The 19575-nt window shown below is 36.8% G+C and overlaps 1 protein-coding gene across 2 annotated transcripts in view; it reads left to right on the top strand.

The window, feature by feature from the left end:
- Window positions 1-17673, top strand: part of mbtd1 (mbt domain containing 1) — a 63741-nt gene extending 46068 nt beyond the window's left edge. For both annotated transcript variants that reach the window (XM_061967044.2, XM_061967043.2), the window contains one exon: window positions 8238-17673. In XM_061967044.2, the coding sequence (XP_061823028.1) occupies window positions 8238-8356 (119 nt within the window). In that variant the 3' untranslated portion in view covers window positions 8357-17673. The remainder of the gene's footprint in view (window positions 1-8237) is intronic.
- Window positions 17674-19575: the final 1902 nt, after the last annotated feature.

The raw sequence follows: 19575 nt of genomic DNA, 5'->3' as shown, positions 1-19575 counted from the left end.
CAAAAAAAACCAAAAAAACATATACACTGTGGAGGCCTCTGCGGTGTTCCACGCCATCATCTGCTGGGGTTGGGGGAGCATGGCCAGAGACAGGATTATACCCAACAAAGCAACCAAGAGAGCCGACTCTACCCTCAGCCGCCCACCAACTCTCAGCCAGTGTCCAGTCCGCATGGATGAGCGAGGATACCTGAGACCTAGGTGTCCGATACCTGCTCATTCAGCCAAGACACTGTGAAGCGTGCCTGTCTCTTCATCCGCATCTCATCCAGTCTCTCCAAATGGACTCTGGTGTGGCAGAGACCCAGCAGCTGGTCTCCATGGCCAAAAGGCTCCCAAGAGGCAGATCCAGAAGTTCTCAAAAAAGCACCACAGAAGTCACAAAAGTGCCACCCCTTGTCAAACAGTCCCAAAGGGTCCCAAACCAAAAGGCAAAAAAACCACATGAAAACAAGAGGAACACAAAAGGTTGACACAAGAGCACAGAGCTCGTGAAAACAGCAGCTATCTTGGAAAAAAAATAAGCCTGTCGTTGAAACTCTGAAACCCCCATGTAAACATATGCATCATAGTGTGGGACTTAAAAAAAACTTCATAGTCTTTCTCTATCGTCAAATCCATAACATAAGGGAAAAATCCAAATACGGTTTCTCTCTCGACTATTCTCTGGAGAAATGTTCTCAATGGCTGCTGTATCCAAGGTAGCCGCCAAACAGTTAGTCATTAAAAAAAAATAAATGAAGAAAATAAAAAATGGCACATCAAAGAAACTACAGACAACTCCATGTCTCCACAAAACCAAAACACACAACTCCTTGGCAAAACTGCCCAAATCCAGACAGGGAAACAAACATATTGACATTTTGTACCTTAATGAAGTCCCCAAGACCGACAAGAGTCCCTAGTTGCTGATGGCCTGTTTACAGTCCTCCCAGGGCTGACTCTGTAGGAGCTCTGTGGTTTGGGCCTTAAATGTCATCAATTCCCTTTCCCGCTCCTGGAGCCTGTCCTGGGAGCACTCCACGGCTCGCCTCAGCCAGTTGTTCTCCTCTTCCTTCTCCTCCAGACAATTCCGGACCATCTTCTGCTCTGCCATACTCCGCAGGCCCTAGATGCGGAACATCTCATAGGTCTTGGAAGTCTAACCGGAGAACCTCCTCACCGGCGCCGCAGGGTCCCCGCTGTCACGAACTCTGGACACATACTGTACACACACGGCAATCTGACCACCGTCATCCTCCTGAGCCTCTCCAAGCCAACCCATAGCTGCGCACCACAGTCGAGGAGATGCCAGTCAGCATCAAGGAGATGAAGTCCCCTGGTGTGATATTTGCACCAAATTTACTGCATTCCGGGAGGAGGATAAAAACATTAAAGGGGAACATTATCACAATTTCAGAAGGGTTAAAACCATTAAAAATCAGTTCCCAGTGGCTTATTTTATTTTTCGAAGTTTTTTTCAAAATTTTACTCATCACGCAATATCCCTAAAAATGCTTCAAAGTGCCTGATTTTAACCATCGTTATATACACCCGTCCATTTTCCTGTGACGTCACACAGTGATGCCAATACAAACAAACATGGCGGAAAGAACAGCAAGGTATAGCGACATTAGCTCGGATTCAGACTCGGATTTCAGCGGCTTAAGCGATTCAACAGATTACGTATGTATTGAAACGGATGGTTGTAGTGTGGAGGCAGGTAGCGAAAACGAAATTGAAGAAGAAACTGAAGCTATTGAGCCATATCGGTTTGAACCGTATGCAAGCGAAACCGACGAAAACGACACGACAGCCAGCGACACGGGAGAAAGCTAGGACGAATTCGGCGATCGCCTTCTAACCAACGATTGGTATGTGTTTGTTTGGCATTAAAGGAAACCAACAACTATGAACTAGGTTTACAGCATATGAAATACATTTGGCAACAACATGCACTTTGAGAGTGCAGACAGCCCATTTCAGGCGCGCTAAGAACATATATTTTTCCACGATTTCAGCACTCAGGTTAACCATACCTAAATAGACACAAAATACTGCATTACACAAGACTACCCGAATGTACTCGAATGATTGAAAAAAATAAAAGTTTTTAAGCTAAATTATTGGTAAACACAGTTTATGTATAATAATTTACGTAAAACCGCGAGTAATGAATAAAGTTTTCATCAATTAATATATTCTGTAGACATACCCTCATCCGCTCTCTTTTCCTGAAAGCTGATTTGTCCAGTTTTGGAGTTGATGTCAGCATCTGCTTTGAGTGTCGCAGGATATCCACACATTCTTGCCATCTCTGTCGTAGCATAGCTTTCGTCGGTAAAGTGTGCGGAACAATTGACTGACCATTTCGTTGGTTTTCCCCACAGCCTCGTATTTTGAACAAATTTCGTCCAATTTCTTGCCACTTTTGCATCTTTGGGCCTCTGGTGCAACTTGAATCCGTCCCTGTTCGTGTTGTTACACCCTACGACAACACACCGACGAAAGTGAGAAAATGGCAGATTGCTTCCCGTTGTGACGTCATCGCTCCGAGAGCGAATAATAGAAAGGCGTTTAATTCGCCAAAATTCACCCATTTAGAGTTCGGAAATCGGTTAAAAAAAGATATGGTCTTTTTTCTGCAACATCAAGGTATATATTGACGCTTACATAGGTCTGGTGATAATGTTCCCCTTTAAGATTTAACACATCAAAAATTCCAACCTTAAATGCCAGCATTGCTACAAAGGTGTTTTAAAAGCCTAAAAGGATGCCTGCACTGCTAAAGAAGCTGTCCAAATGCCAGCCACAGATGAATTTACTATCATTGCAGTATTGGAAAAGTGCAAAAAGTTTGCCAGAGGCGACCTGAGGGCTAAAGCAAGCTGCGATTTCACCATGGACATGATGGCACTTGATGACCAGCCTTTTACAATTGGAAAAAAAAATATTGTGCATTTCTAATATATTTTTTTAATTCAATGAATATCATCTACTTCTTCCCTCTCTTCACACCCATAGTTGGAAAAAAAAGTTTTGTCTGTCTAACTATTAACTCATGTCAGCAAGTGAGACGCCGAGAATATCAGCAAAGAGACTGCTAGAATCTCAAAAAAATTGTAAGCTGGGGCACTCGTGAGTCAAGGCAAACACTGTGGTTTATTGAAATTACCAGCATTTGTTTTAATTAAAAAGTACAGGTTTTTAATCAAATTAAACGTATGGATGTCATCTGTTACAGCTGTAGATGATTATTTTCTGCCCTGCATAATTACAGGGGACCAGTTTTACTAAAACAACTTTTCTTACAACTTGGTACCTGTTTTTGTTTATTTAGGATCCAGCATAAGTCCCGAAAATTTGAAATCAAACCTTGGAGGAATGGCAGAGATATTTATAAAACAATCTTGCCTTCCTTCCCACTTCTTCCAAACAAGCTGCTAAATGCTATCAATGATGTTTTTCTCAATTGTTTCGTCAGTGGTTATATCTCCATATATAGTAAATTACCCAAAAGTGCTTTCATTAGTCTGTCATTGTACTCCGAATCTGTAGTCAATTAGTTCCTTCTTTTTCACTATCCATTTATAGTTGGGCAGACTGGCTCGTACAAAATAGCATTGTTTGAACTTATATCTGTCAGTAGACTCGCTATGGAGGCACTAAAAAATGCAACATGGATGCTGGGAAGAAGACGCTGTTAAACAGCTCATCCTAATGAGACGGTCAGAAAGCAGCTTGAAAACAGTCTGTGAAACCATCTATGCAACATTTTGACCAAAGAACGACCATTACATGTTATGTCAACCACAAGGAAGTGTTTTAAATGTAGAATTTTTTTTATAACATGACCCCTTTAAGGTGCTCACAGATTGGAGAATACTGTGAGTGTACTATGTCTGGAGTCATCAGAGCTTCGACAGTTGCGCACACTGCTACATTGCATCTTCCTGGGAATTTTTTGTGAAACCCTACAACTGGACAATTTGAGTTTTGAAAAACAGTAAAATAAAGAGACAGTGGTGTGTATAGCCATTAAATGCCACAAAACGACAAGGATCAGGGAGTATTTCCAGGGAGCAGTACTCTATACCGGTTCCGTGCAAAATGTTGCAGCCACTTATCGACTGGGCATATTAACCGTGTCTGAAATTGTCTCAGAGGTCTGAAATTGTCTCGGAGGTGAAACACATTGTAGAAAACATTTAATTCATAATTGGCTTGATTTCATTTTTATGTTATGCTTTGGTGGTAAAATGCAGATCAATGTCACTGTCAATGCTGGTCAGGCCGAGCAGTGTTTTGTGTGAAGCGAGTGCGCATTTTTTTAAATATTTTTTTTTAGTTTTGTGTGCCTTTCGGACGTCCACTTTGAGTACACGCAGACCTCTGCGAACCCCCTTAAACATACATTCCGCCCAAGTATGTTTGGACTTTTTAAGTTAGAATCATACAGTCTTACCTTGATTATCGTGGGGATTAGGTTCTGGACCGCTCTGTGGTAGGTGAATTTCCACAAAGTCGATACACAATGTATTTTACGATTTATAGCAATATTATATATACTGTGTGGGTTAGACATCTTTACAAGCCCTAAACACACTCTATACAGCTTTCACACACACTTAATAAACAATTATATGCTCTTAAAACACTTCATATACTCCAAAACCGACAACATTTTAATATAAAACTTCAATGAGTCGTCAAATTTCATTTGACTAAATGGTACTTTAAACTATGTGATGCACGGACACCAAGCAGCAGAGTATATATTTTGAAACATAACCATTAATATTTTGAAACTTTTAATACCACAGTATCAACCAAATACGATATTGTATAATTTGGGTGTCCCTGGCGGTGTATTTCATATTGTTCAGTATTTCCACATATGTAGAGCATTGTGTGACACTTGCGACTTTTGTTGTACACCATTATCACCTACTAGGGTGATAATTAATAAGTCGCACCTGCCGAAAATGCATAATAAAGAAGGAAAAAAACATATATAAATCGCACTGGAGCCCGGCCAAACTATGAAAAAAACTGTGTCTTATAGTCCGAAAAATACGGTAGTTCCAAACGCTAGATCTGAAGGAAAGTGGATAATTCCTTTATTTCAGGTATATAGTATTTCAGGCACTAGCCATGCTGTAACTAGCTAGCTTTGGAGCTTCTGTGTCATCAGCTTGTAGGTGGTGCAGCTTAGTTAAATGATAAGCAATATACAAATATATCTAACAGGTGTTTCTGAATCAGTTTAAAGGTATACTGACAAAGTAGTTTAGTGATCACCTTAGCCACATAGTGATAATGTCTCAAAAAACGTCTCATTTATTGTTTTAATTAACTTTTTTTGCAGCAATAACTTTGGCACGGTAAATACAGGGAACAATTCATTAAAACTTGAGGATCTTATAAAGTGGCTGAAATGGAATCATTATTTGAGTTTGGAACTTAATGGTGTTTTTGTACTATCCTCTATGTTTAAAATCATTGGCAATACAATTAATGCAATTAAATTACATTTGCTGCGTTTTACCCAATGAAAAAAGCGCTAGAATGACGGGATCTAGAAAATTAAAGTGCGTTGTTTTTATTTAACTGGGCTACAGATAATTGGTATATAACTGCTACCTCCTACTGCAACTAAAACAAAACCCATGTTACAACATGCAAATTATTTTATGTGATATGCAAATAAAGGTATTATGATAAAGAAAATATGTTGTACCTCTATTATGATTGTTAAAGTATACATACTGTATGAGATTACATATAAGTATTTAACAAACCGATTTTTAAAAGCTTTGATGTAAAATAGTGTGTGTGTGTAGGGCTGGACAAATATGTCAAAATTAAAAATCATGATTTTTTTGGTTGATATTGAAATCACAATAACACATAATTATTTTTGAAAACATGAGTATTTATTGCACCACCAAAACTTAACTATAAATGAAATTTGAAGAAAAAAACAAATTAGAAACGACTAAACAAAAAGTCAAATAATAATAGTAACAGCCATGAATATAAATCACAATATAACAATAATAGGATAGGCTCCAGCACCCCTGCAACCCCATGACGTACAAGCGGTAGAAAATGGATGGATGGATGGATAGTAACAACAATAATTTAAAATGGCAATAGCAAATTAAATAACAATAAAATTCAGTTTTTCCATTTTTGTTTTTTTATCTTTTACACTTATTTTACAACCAGTGTGTGCTCTTTGTGTCAAAAAATAATAATAAAATGTTTAATTAAATGCAAAAATCCTCACATTTATTGGTGCAATACATCTTTGGACAATGTTGACCTGTATTTTAGGTCTAAGCATAATTTTGTAAATGTTTCAATAAGTGCTTCATGCACGGTATGCTCGTGGAAGGTACTTTTTAAAAAAATCTATATTTTGTTAGCATAGTCAGACCAGATGTGGTGCACCGCACTATGATTGTGAAGAGGTGTAGTGTGCTCTGCTGTTGTTCTCAGCTTGACGTTTGAAGACTACTTGAGGCTGTTAAAACAAAAGGCTCAAGTTGCGGCTGCTGTCTTGTTTGTACATTGATATTACATCAATGGCGTTCACAACAACACAAGCAGATGAGATTTGTAGTGGTTGTGTGGATTGTTCTTTCTAGCTTTACCTTCGTAGTTAAGTCGCTGTTTCAGGTGGCCGTCTCGATGTTTGGTCACAGGTCAGGTGAATGAGCGGTAGCAGACAAATTATTTTACCAAACAAATATTCCTTCTCAATGACAGCATTTCATTCACATTTCTGTCAATTTATGTGATATTTTGCATTTAACAGCGGATTCTGTTTTATTGGCTAATTCTGTGACTGTTTTACGTCAACGTGGAAATGAATTACTTTTTTGTTGAGTTTAGTGATTATAGATTAGGCATACTAGGTCAAATTAAAAGTACCAACCATTGTGATATTCCAAACTTGTAGTTGACGTGATCTTTTTTCCACTGAAACGCTCACTTGCCCGTTTCACTGTTACAAGCTCAGGTTTTTGCATGCACATTGCCTGGACCTTTTAATCTTTTTTTTTCTTTCGATTCTAATATTTGTTATCATTGTGAGAAGCCATAATTGAATTCAAAATTCGATTAATAGTCCAGCCCTAATAAATATGTGTATTGCTTGCTATCATTGCATTTTCTGAAAGTGCAATAATGCAGACAAGTGCAACCGTTAAAAAAAAAAAAATGTAAATGAAAGTTCCGTATTAGCTTTAGTGTGACTGATTATCTTGTGGGTGACATTTGTTGCAGTGTAGTGTGGGTTCAGTCCCAATGTGAATGGTTGTGCCTGGGCTGCTGTGTATTTGTTAAATGAGTAGATGTGTGACACGACAAACCCTTCCTTTCCCTCATTTAAAGCTGCTGTATGTCATCGTGAGGTAGTAAATGGTAAATGGGTTGTACTTGTATAGCGCTTTTCTACCTTCAAGGTACTCAAAGCGCTTTGACACTATTTCCACATTCACCCATTCACACACACATTCACACACTGATGGCGAGAGCTGCCATGCAAGGCCCTAACCACGACCCATCAGGAGCAAGGGTGAAGTGTCTTGCTCAAGGACACAACGGACGTGACGAGGTTGTTAGTAGGTGGGGATCGAACCAGGAACCCTCAGGTTGCTGGCACGGCTACTCTCCCAATACCGCCCCATAGTACTGTGACCCTTCCTCTTCCTGGTTCAAACTGTCAGGATACACCCCACCTATGCACACACCTGGAGAAAAAAGGTCGATATTTGGAGTGAGTTACGGTCTCGCTCACCTATTTAACATTGCATCTGTTTTTTAATCGACGTACTGCAGGCATGCGCATGTGTACGAGACACAAAAAAAATGAAAGCCAATCAATTCCAACATTACTGCTGACCTCTGGTAAATGTTTACAAAGTTTAATTTGGGACAAATATATAGACATGTATTTATTAAATATGTTCTCTTAAACCGCTATTGGTAACATATGCTAGCCTTTGGTGGTGTTATTTTAAAACAATCTTGAGCTGATGACATGCAATAGCTTTAATGTGTACCGTGTGGAAAAAGGCTGTAAGGATCCAAATGTACAGTGTGGTACCAAAAAATCTAATTACAAATACATGTACCGTTATACCCCTACACATCATAAGGAATGTTTTAAAATGTAAAATGTGATTGATTGTTCCTGATCTAAATGTATTTCAGCATGACCTGTTATGTTTTTTTTTTTGTGTCTGTAGACTCCCTCCTACGAATGAAAGAAGAGACAATGGAGGTGGATGAGTTCAACTTTTCACAGGGCACCTCTGACCAGGAGAGCAATGGCTCTGGCACCTACTATATCAAACAGGAGCCCTAAGATCTGAAGATCAGAACAGGACAAAGAGGGAAATGACAGTTCTCTGCAAGGATCAATCCAAACTGAAATGGCACACAGAGATGCATATTTCCAGTGGAGAAGTAAGGTATTTTCTGCAGTCATTTCTAAGTGTGTGTATAAAGCCAAGTTTGGAAAAGCACCCAGGACTTGGTCACAAATGTTTGACCGTTCTTCTTTTATCTTCTTTCTCGTGTCAACTGTTTGAGCATTAAAACCAATGGTAAAAATGTTTTTTTTTTTTTTTTTTACCTTTTTCTGTGTAAGTGGAGCTCCTCTGTACTTAACGTCGCCCTAGACCTGTATAAACTGTGATTTTTGTATGGGTGGGCTGGGTCTTTGCTTGTGTTGATTTGTTTTCGGGTAGGTTAGCCACTGAACACGAACATTTGTTTTAATAATTTGTCTGATATTAAAAGCTGGCACAAATAAGAATATATATATATATATATATATATATATATATATATATATATATATATATATATATATATATATATATATATATATATATATATATATATATATATATATATATATATATATATGTATGTGTGTGTATGTATGTATGTATATTTCTGAATTCACACAGGACATAGTTGATCTAGTACTTGAATCATTTTTGGTTTTTTTATGTTGATTTTGGTTAGGGGTTTGTCTTATAGTAGGTTTTACACATGATTTTGGTGGCTGTGTGGTGAAAATATTGTAAATGAAAGTGGTTATATTTATATACTATGTCAATAATTATTAAACTAGAAGTGCAGGGTGTAGGTGTGAAGGATGTTGGTCATACAATACAATGCTGCATAGAATAATCAAAATTGTCATGGAATGTTTCTTCTGTAATCGTTTTTCCAGAGAAACGTTTATTTTTTGTGTTCCGCCTTTAGTAATGTGTTCAATAAGATGTCCCCTGACTCACCTGGCATGTACCCCTCGGAACCAACGGAACATTGTTTTGCTTGACATATTATCAATGCCACCAATATGTCATCTCTTTTTGCTTTTTGCTCAACTTTTTCATCCTGTCCTATTGGTCTATTGAAAATACCCACCTGGTTAGTTTGCCAAAAGAGTTGGGAATTTTGATTCTTTCCTGCTTTTGAAACATGTGAGGAACCAAGAGAATTGTCAACCGTTGACATCCAGAAGAGAGGCCTCCATTGCACCATTGGTGGAATATGGTCACCCAGAAATGGGAGTAGTTTTACTGAATGTTATTCTTTTTGTATTGCTTTAGTTTCATAAATTCACCAAGACGTCACCGTCATCATGCCTCAATACTGTAGATGGGGCATCCCTCCCTCTCAAATACAGGAACCTGCAGTCACCCTTACTCCATGCCACACCTCACCATTTCAGATGACCTGTAGAGATATTTCTATACACGTATTGTCACACACTTAACGGGGGAATCATTAATGAATAACTCTCGGATTGTTTTATTTAATTGTGTGGGCAGCAGTATGTAGAGCAGGTCATCCAGAAACTGAAGGGTTGGTGGTTCGAAACCTGATTCGTCTCTCCCTAGTTACTTGTATTGTGTCCTTGGGCAAGACTATTCATCAACCTTGCCTCAAGTGTATGCATACTGGTGTATGAATGTGAATAAATGTTTGGTGGTAGTGGGCCAGGCTGTTTGCTATTAATGAGCATCCAGGTTTCCGGCAGTCCACCCCAGAAAAGCTGTTGCTAGTGGAGTAGCTTACCACCATCAGTGTGAGACTGTAGAGGGAATAAAAATGGGTTTAGTTTGTTCTGTGATGGAACTTGTAACTTTAGTAATCTATTATCTAAAATCAGTTTTGCCATTGAAATGAACTGAAAAGTAATTGTTCCGTTCGGCCTCCCCCCAAACATCACAATTTCAACATGAAACAATCTTTTTTATAAGAAAAACTAACTTCTATAGACATCGATAGATCTTGTATGGAAAAAATTACAATACGATACACTGTAGTAGTTTTATGAAATGATGTAATTGTGTACATTATTTGGTTTCTCCTGCTAGCTGCTTCTCCGTCAACCACACTATCAGCAGTTTTTCCATATTTTCATGGATGATGATTTCATTTGTAAATTATTTAAACACCCTTGGTTGGCGCATTATAGTCTTTATCAACTTGTCCTGATTCAGTATAGGGGGGCAGAAGACTGCTCTTATCTTGAAATCGTAAAGTGGGGTAGCAATGTATTTTGTTATTGAAGCAGCTGTTATTATTTTCTGTTTGACACAATACACCACCCTCCCTTTTTATATATTTTTTTCTTTATAGACATATTTTTAATTTTTTTTATGAAGTTTACTGAGACTTTCTATCAGTTTGTTCCATCACAATACAACTGCCATAGATCTTTCTGCTTTATTATACAAATATTTGTGAATAATGAAGGATTAATGATGTAAATTATTATTAACTCTCTTAAATAAGAGCACATTTTAGCAAGTGGATTTATTAGAAGTATTTATCTGTAGAGACATATTGTATAGGTGTCTGGAAACATAGGCAAACATGCATATTTACAAGAAGTTACATTTTATAGCGACGAAAAACATCTTTAATATGATTTCCGACATTTATGATGCAAATGTTGATTAATATGGCAAACTTTACATGAAATCAATGCAATATCTACACATTCTAACTGCAGTGTTTACCAAAAATTAATTTTGCGGCCTGACACAAATACATTTGGGCCACCACAGGCGCTACCTGTTTGCCGTTGCTCATAAACACATATTGGAATGGCCTGTGAATAGGCCATTGGTCTTTACAACAAAGTACAATAGTTAGCAGTATGCAACGTAACAGCTTCTGAACACACCTCGTACACAATTGGTCTGTTGGAGTATAAGAAGATGTACCAGTGTCAGCAACTTAGCAACTTTTGTTGCTATATTTAGTTGGTATGCAGACCTCTCTCAAAGCAGTCACCAATATTATTGGAGACTGCTTTGGGGCCCTACCCCATCAAAACAAACACTAATGGCTGTCTTCTGTAAAAAGAATACAAAATGAGGCGACAGAACACAATTTATGTATATTTCTAAACAAATTTACCATATTTTCTGCGCTATAGAGCACACCAGTATTTAAACCGCAAATTTTAGACAAAATAAATGTTGACATATATTAGCCGAACCGGACTACAAACATATATACTGGTACAAAATATTTTGTAAAAGTATATTTACATACCTTAATTGTTTTTAAAATGGTGCCTGTCACCAGGCAGTAAAACAGCTGATCAAACAAAACAGAAGTCCTCGTCAGGGACCCACTAGCTGCGGAGGCTAGCTCTCCAAACAGCTAAACAGACTCAATAACTCCACGGTGACGTCTTGGTGAATTTATGAAACTAAAACTAGACAAAAAGAATGACATTGTAATTTGATAATACTAACACAATGAATGAAGAATCCTTTCGAGCAGAGACTCTATGAATGAATACTTCTCATTAAAGGAACGAACCAGGAAGTACATTTTCAACTCGAAGCACCTGCAGTGAGTGAACTCGTTCAAAAGATGGCACCATAGCACAAAAAATAACACACCTTTTCAGTGTTGTGTGAAAACTATTTGTTGAACACAATACATGGCTGTTAGCAAAGAAAAATCCATAAATTAGCTGCACTGTTTTATATGCCGCAGGATTCAAAGGGTGGGGAAAAATTAGCGTCTTATAGTTCGGAAAATATAGTATTTAGATTTTCATATATTTGACCCTCACATTTGTTCCCTCCAACTTCCAACTTTATTCCCTGCTCCTGCAGCATCCACATTTTTTCCAATTAAAAAACTCATAGCAATGTATGTGTTATGTAATACATGTTACTATGGTACAAATGAGTTAACTGTTCATTGTAATAACAGCTCAATATACTTTTTAACAATGCTAAACAAAGTAAAAAATATAGAGCCCCCTTAAAACAATTGAACATTTCTCTAAAATACTGATGTATTTTTACGTTTTGGAAAAATTCATGCAACTTTAATATTGTAAATTGTTCATCATGGATACCACTTAACCTTTAAGTGATTCCAATTACACTCTTGGCTGACATATCATAGTTTTCACCGACTCCTCCTGCTTCAGTATGGTGGGGAATTGCTCTCCTTCGCCAAATAACTGATGACTTGACTTAAGAGAATTAATTACTCTAGAGTTGCCCAAAAACCTCGTTAAGAATCATCATCAACATCATCATCATTTTTGTCAAAAAGCAAAGAAATCCGTCTGGATTTCAGAAAATAGTGGTTTCCCATTTCCATGCGATTTGTTGTTTATACAACAGCTGTGTGCTGAATGCAAGAAACACATTCTGTCAAAAAATAAACATGGTCTTGGTTGCACACGTAACTGTTACAAAACTCTGGAGTGCTTTCCAGTCTTAGTTAAAACTGTGAACCATATTTACATCGCAGTCAGTCCCAAAAATTCAGAAAGTTCTAGAGTGGTTGTTGCAGATGTCACTCCTATTGAGAAACTTCAAACTGAGGATAATTCTAAATAAAAAAATTAAGAGATTTTTTTTTATTGATAACTGCACTTGGATTAAGTCACAGACCGAAACTGAGACATTACAAAAAGAATGCCATTGTAAGTTAATAATACTAACACAGACACTCATAAACGTGTTCGCATATTAGCATTACATTAGTATGTACAAATATGCATGAAAACACTCCTACAGACATCAAACACGTGACGGTTTAGTGAGTAAGAATTGTTTTAGTGATAATGTGAAACTTATAAACATTGTTTGGGGTGATGAATGAAGAATCCACACGAGTAGAACCGCTATGGACTGCTCGAAGACGCAACGGCATTTTTGCTTCTGCTTGAAATCTCAGTCTAAACCAGTGGTTCTTAACCTTGTTGGAGGTACCGAACCCCACCAATTTCATATGAGCATTCACCGAACACTTCTTTAGTGAAAAATAAAATGTTTTTTTTTTTCAAATTCAAGACAAAGTTATGTTTTTTTACTGGTGCACAAAATTAACCGTGCATGAACATCACCTTGTTCAAAGAACAAAACCAACAAAGTGCATGAACTCACAACAAATTACACACCTTACACACATTACCATGAATTGATTAACGTGGACCCCGACTTAAACGAGTTGAAAAACTTATTCGGGTGTTACCATTTTGTGGTCAATTGTACGGAATATGTACTGAACTGTGTAAACTGTACTGTTTCATATAATGTATTCTCTTCCTTTGCAATCTGCTAGTAAAAGTTTAAATCAATCAATCAAAAAACCTGCAAATCAGATGGAAAATTAGAACGAACATTGTTTGGGGGTATCCATAATACGCTGATAGGGAGAAGTTTTTATTTACACGATAAGTCGGATGTGTCTTTACCTCCGTGGCGGAGGCTCCGCCGAACCCCTGAGGCCGACTCACCGAACCCCTAGGGTTCGATCGAACCCAGGTTAAGAACCACTGGTCTAAACAGAAGGGCACTGCAGCACCTGCAGTGAGCGATCTAGCTGGAACCCACGCAAGAAACGTTGTATCATGTTGTGGTATCAGAGGACAGCAGAGTAGCACCCGTCGTCGTCGTCGTCGGCAGATTCATGTGCGTAAAGTTGACTATAAGCAATATGTAAATACAGTATACACAAACTGGTGTTTCGGAATTGGTTTCAAGGTCAAGCGACTAAGAAGTTCATGAATCCCCTTGGCCACATAATGACATACAGTACTGTGCAAAAGGCTTATTTATTACTTTGATTAACCTGTACGCAACAATCACTTTGACAAGGTAAATACAGGCAACAATCCAGTAAATCTTGTCGAGGAGCTTACAACCGACTAAAAATGGAATTTATCATTTCAGTTCGGAGCCTAACTGTCTTTTTCACGGTCCTGTATGTTTAAAGTCATTGGAAATTCATGTAATGCCGTTTAATACCGTACAAACAAGAGTTACGATGAAAGGATCTATAAAATAAAAATATGTACATTGTTTTTATTAAACTGGGTTATACATAACTGGTGTATAACTGCTACCTCCTAGTGCAGCTGAAACGACACCCAGGTGACAATATGCAAATAAAGAGACAGTTTATGAGATTTGATATGCAAAAATATTGACTTACAAAAGGTATTATGATGAAGAAACTACAGTACTTCTGACATGATTGTTGCATATGTGATTACATACAGATATTTAACAAGAATAATATTTAATAGCTTTGATGTGAACATTTTGTATACAAAAAATGGCTGTTTTTTACACTTCAATGTGGTAGGCGAAGATGACATTTTACAATATGTACAAAACAAAATGTTAATTTTTTTTGTGAAAAGTGTAGGGGAAATGACATTGGTGCTCGGTTTGTTATTTTGCAGGATTATGCATAAATTTCGCAACCCATTAATCATCAACATCAACATTGGTGGATTAGATTAGATGATTAGAAATGAGAAATAATTCCTTTTAACATCACTCTACATGAACTGAAAGTAGCCTGTCAAGCAATAAACTGACCGCTCCAGGATTTGATCTATTCAGTAGAGGAATTGATTGCATTTTTTCAAGATCATGATGGAACCATTCTTTCTCCTACAACACATTGTAGGGTCCCGGTATGCCATGGATGTCCAAATGTTTTCCACCAAGGGTCGATAAAGAACAAAGAAAATGTGATTTTGGCCCGTTTTGATTCTCTTCATATTAACATGACCAGTCAATATAAGCAGGTAAACATCTGTAGCTGACTATATCCAAAAAGAAAGGCTAGCACTTTTTGTAAATGTAAATTGATAAATGTTCCTGATTATCCAAATACTATATAAATATTATACAGGCCAATACATTTTCTCATTAGATATTTGTCAAATTCAAAAAAGTTTAATAATAAATACAAATAGCATTACTCAAGAATTCCTGACTACTAGTCTAAAGTCTTCTAATTGTAGATGGACTACCATATTGTTTTTATTTTTTACAACTTTATTAAAACGATTCTTGAATACCCAAGGCCAATAGGCCAATACTTCTGTTTTTACATGTTTTGTGTGCATAGCAAACTTTTTTTTTTCTTTTCTTGTAATGAATTATCCTTGGTAGTATTCTGGTGGAGACTGTTAAATGTTATTCTATCCAAATGTTGTATTTTTTGCCGCTGCATTTGAGACCGAGTTTGTGAATTTTGGGCTTTGCAACTATGCTACTGTAGCTAGCGTGCCAGCAGAATGTGTGGATTCTTTGTGACACCATGGGGACATGCTTCAATAGACTGTTGCTAAAGTGCTAAATGACAATTTGATATGCAACATGCTACAACTAGCACATCGATTCTATTATCATAAAGTCAAACAACTTGTTTCTCAGAACTGTGTAATGGTTTTCTTTTCAGTTTCAATTCTGAATCCTTCTTGCTAATATTTGAAAGGATGCAGACTGTTCAATTTGTTTTTTTTCTCCTTTTTTTAATTTCAAATTATCACAAATATTGCACAGTTTATTTTGAATGTTGTTGTTTTTTTGGCAATATCATCATACAGTCTAAGAAATTACACAGTCAGTTGCAAGAAGAATATTCAGACAGCTTTTGGAGGTTTGATAATAAGAACAAATAATAATTTCTTCATGAAGTACACTGAAGAACAACTGTTACCTGCTGCTAACCCCTCACTGGAAACACTCACAATATCAAGTACATATTTCTCATTTCTATTCAAAATATCCAAACAAACTTAATACAAGTTACATTCCCCTTAACAGTATTTTTTCAGGGAGACATAAGAACTTGTTTTTAGGCAATAGATCTCCTGAGAAAAAACATGCTACTTTTAAGCATCACAAGATCCATGTAAGACACAAATCATCACAATACTAAAAAGTATAGCTAATAAGTTTTAATCGATAATTTCCTTTTTCAATAAATCAGTATAGCTACTAAGTTTTAATTGCTAATTTGCTTTTTCAAGAAATCTTACCAAGACAATTTTGACTTGTTCCATTGGCAGATTTGTTTGCTCATTACAAGCAAAAATATCTTGAAATGAGCAAAAAAAAATAAAAAAAATCTGCCAATGGAACAAGTCAAAATTGTCTTTGTAAGATTTCTTGAAATTAGCAATTAAAACCTATTATTAGCTATAGTTTATTAAGTTTTGTGTCTTGTGAAACGTAGTATTATCCCCCCCAGATCTATTGCCTAAAAACAAGTTCTTATGTCCCACTGAATAATTACTATTCATGGGATTGGGACATGTATTAGGTTTGTTTAGATATTTTGACTAAAAATGAGAAATGTATGCTTGATGAGAGTGTGAGTTTTTGCAGTGCTCCAAGATACACAAAATAACGCACAATCAATACTTGTTGTACTACCTTGTATTAGTTGTATTTCATTGGTTGAAAGGGCTCTGTATCAATCAAGGAGTTTGACTTTGGGTGCTTGATCTAAATGAAAAAAAGTAGGATTTTTTTCAATTTTATAAACAATGTGTGGCCCGGGGGCCATTTTCAGCATAAAGTTGTTGTTTTTTTAATTAACGTCTGCATATTGTAAAAAAAAAAATATATATATATATATTAGTGACAAACATTATTTGATATTGCACTAATGTCCTTGTCACCTTCAACACAAATCCGTGATGTGGATGTTTTGTTCAGATATATTTGCATCTCCAATAAACAAAATGCATCCTTAAATTTGACTTTATGAGGCCCTCTGTGCAAAAAGTTTGGACATCCCTGTTGTGAAGCACTATTCATTTTTCTATGTGTTTTCTTTTGACCTGCATTGTGGATTGGGATGTCCATTTCCAATTTCCACCAAGATGAGGACAAATCCTAACCATTTATCAGGTCATTCATTGTCTTTGTTCCCTGGTGTAGGTATGGACTCGCACAGTAATGCATGTCTTAATTATTGTATGTACAAATTGTTTTTTCTGTTCTTGGATACTAACACGGGTCTTTTTATGTGGTGTTTTCCTCAGTTACAGTAGGTTGAAACCTTCTATTAATGGTGCTATATATATATATTTGATAAAAATGGCTACATGTATTGGGATCACCAAATAATGTAAGTTGAAAATTATTTTGGATACAAATGTGCATATTAAACATGAGGTACATTATTCAAAGTTTGTACATGTCATATTGCTTCTCTGGTTTGATACATTTGTGTTTTGATAGTGGTTAAATAAAACATGTGTGAATCATTATATTGTTTACAAACCCTTTCTGCATGGCCGTGAAAATTTTTGTGGTGATTTTGGTCATGTTTACCTTTTACATTGAATAAAATACTGACTTCTAATCATGCGTACACTTTGTCCATTTCGAGAATGACATTGGGTTTTTTTTGCCTTCACTTACTAAAAACAGGTGTCAAGAGTTAAAGCATTAACACACGTGATTATTCACGTGGAAATGCAGATTAATCTGGAAGTTTAATTCGACCGCAGACGCTCCAGAGCAAATGTTACCTGAAGACGGCGAGGGCTGCTAAATTGTCAGTGAACTAATCAGTGGGCAGCACGAGACAGGATGCAAGTCTACGTATGTTATAAACCCCAAATGTGTATAAACGTACAACATTTCTGCTTTATATATTTCAACTTGGAGTGGAATTGTGTGCTCATGCACTGGAAGGTAATGCAGCGTCGCTCATGAACGTGATGTACATTAAGCATTGTCCTTTCATTCCACGGCAAAAATGCGCTCATGGAATGTAAAATAATGCTAAAAATAACCACACTAAATTAAGCTTTTATGCCTATTGTGCAAAGGAAACAGATGGCCCTATATCCAGATCTATATATGGCCTTCTGCTGACCCCTGTTGGCTAATAACTTATACTGTACTGCAGTGGTTCTCAACCTTTTTTCAATGATGTACCCCCTGTGAACATTTTTTTAATTCAAGTACCCCCTAATCAGAGCAAAGCATTTTTGGTTGAAAAAAAAAAGAGATGAAGTAAAATACAGCACTATGTCATCAGTTTCTGATTTATTAAATTGTATAACAGTGCAAACGATTGCTCATTCGTAGTGGTCTTTCTTGAACTATTTGGAAAAAAAGATATAAAAAATAACTAAAAACTTGTTGAAAAATAAACAAGTGATTCAATTATAAATAAAGATTTCTACACATAGAAGTAATCATCAACTTAAAGTGCCCTCTTTGGGGATTGTAATAGAGATCCATTTGGATTCATGAACTTATTCTAAACATTTCTTCACAAAAAAAGAAATCTTTAACATCAATATTTATGGCACATGTCCACAAAAAATCTAGCTGTCAACACTGAATATTGCATTGTTGCATTTCTTTCCACAGTTCTTTTTGACAGACATTTTAGTGAGGGTCAAACCATCACGGCATGGGGGAAACTCTGGGTTTATGGTAATGAATGGAATAGCCTACTTGATTTGATGTTCAGTTTATGAACTTACATTCATATTTTGTTGAAGTGTTATTCAATAAATGTATTATAAAGGATTTTTGAATTGTTGCTATTTTTAGAATATTTTTTATAAATCTCACGTACCCCTTGGCATACCTTCAAGTACCCCCAGGAGTACGCGTACCCCCATTTGAGAACCACTGCTGTACTGTATCAGGGATCTCTTGGCACAGGTTTGCACTAATAGTGGTTTAGTAATTAATGGTATAAAAATAGCACATTTTGACAGGCATAATTAGTCATCAAATAACGCTCCCACTACCTCACCGGATATTGGACACATTGAACATGGGGCAAAATCAAATCAATGGAACTTCATTAAAGGGCAGCGGCGAGGACATGAAAATCGGGCAGTTTGAGCTGGTTGGTGAGCCTGGTGTGGCACTGAGCTTGGTGTCACCGATGTGTGTGTGTCTGAACACTATTGTGCACCCTAAATTTTTTTTTACAAAATCAGCAAAAGATGGAGCAAAAAAAGCAACTATGTATTACGTGTGGGGGGATTTTTGGATTCAGCAGTGGGTCCAGGGACTACATGTTACATATTTATTGACCTGTAGGAGGGAACTTACCACTCCCAACCTAGCCTCGAAAATAGCTGCTGCATCGGTCTTGGTGCTTAAGACACTGCGGTGGTGCAGAAACTCTTCAGCAAATTACAAAATAAAATGTTATGCATGTAGTTACAAATGATTGGCTGACAAGGGGAGATGAAACCGTTTTCTACAAACATTCCTGATTGAAATATTTACC

The sequence above is a fragment of the Nerophis lumbriciformis genome, linkage group LG11 (assembly GCF_033978685.3).
Source record: "Nerophis lumbriciformis linkage group LG11, RoL_Nlum_v2.1, whole genome shotgun sequence".
Classification (NCBI taxonomy): Eukaryota; Metazoa; Chordata; class Actinopteri; order Syngnathiformes; family Syngnathidae; genus Nerophis; species Nerophis lumbriciformis.
Note: the sequence above shows the minus strand (reverse complement) of the source record. Positions and strands in the feature narration are given on the sequence as shown.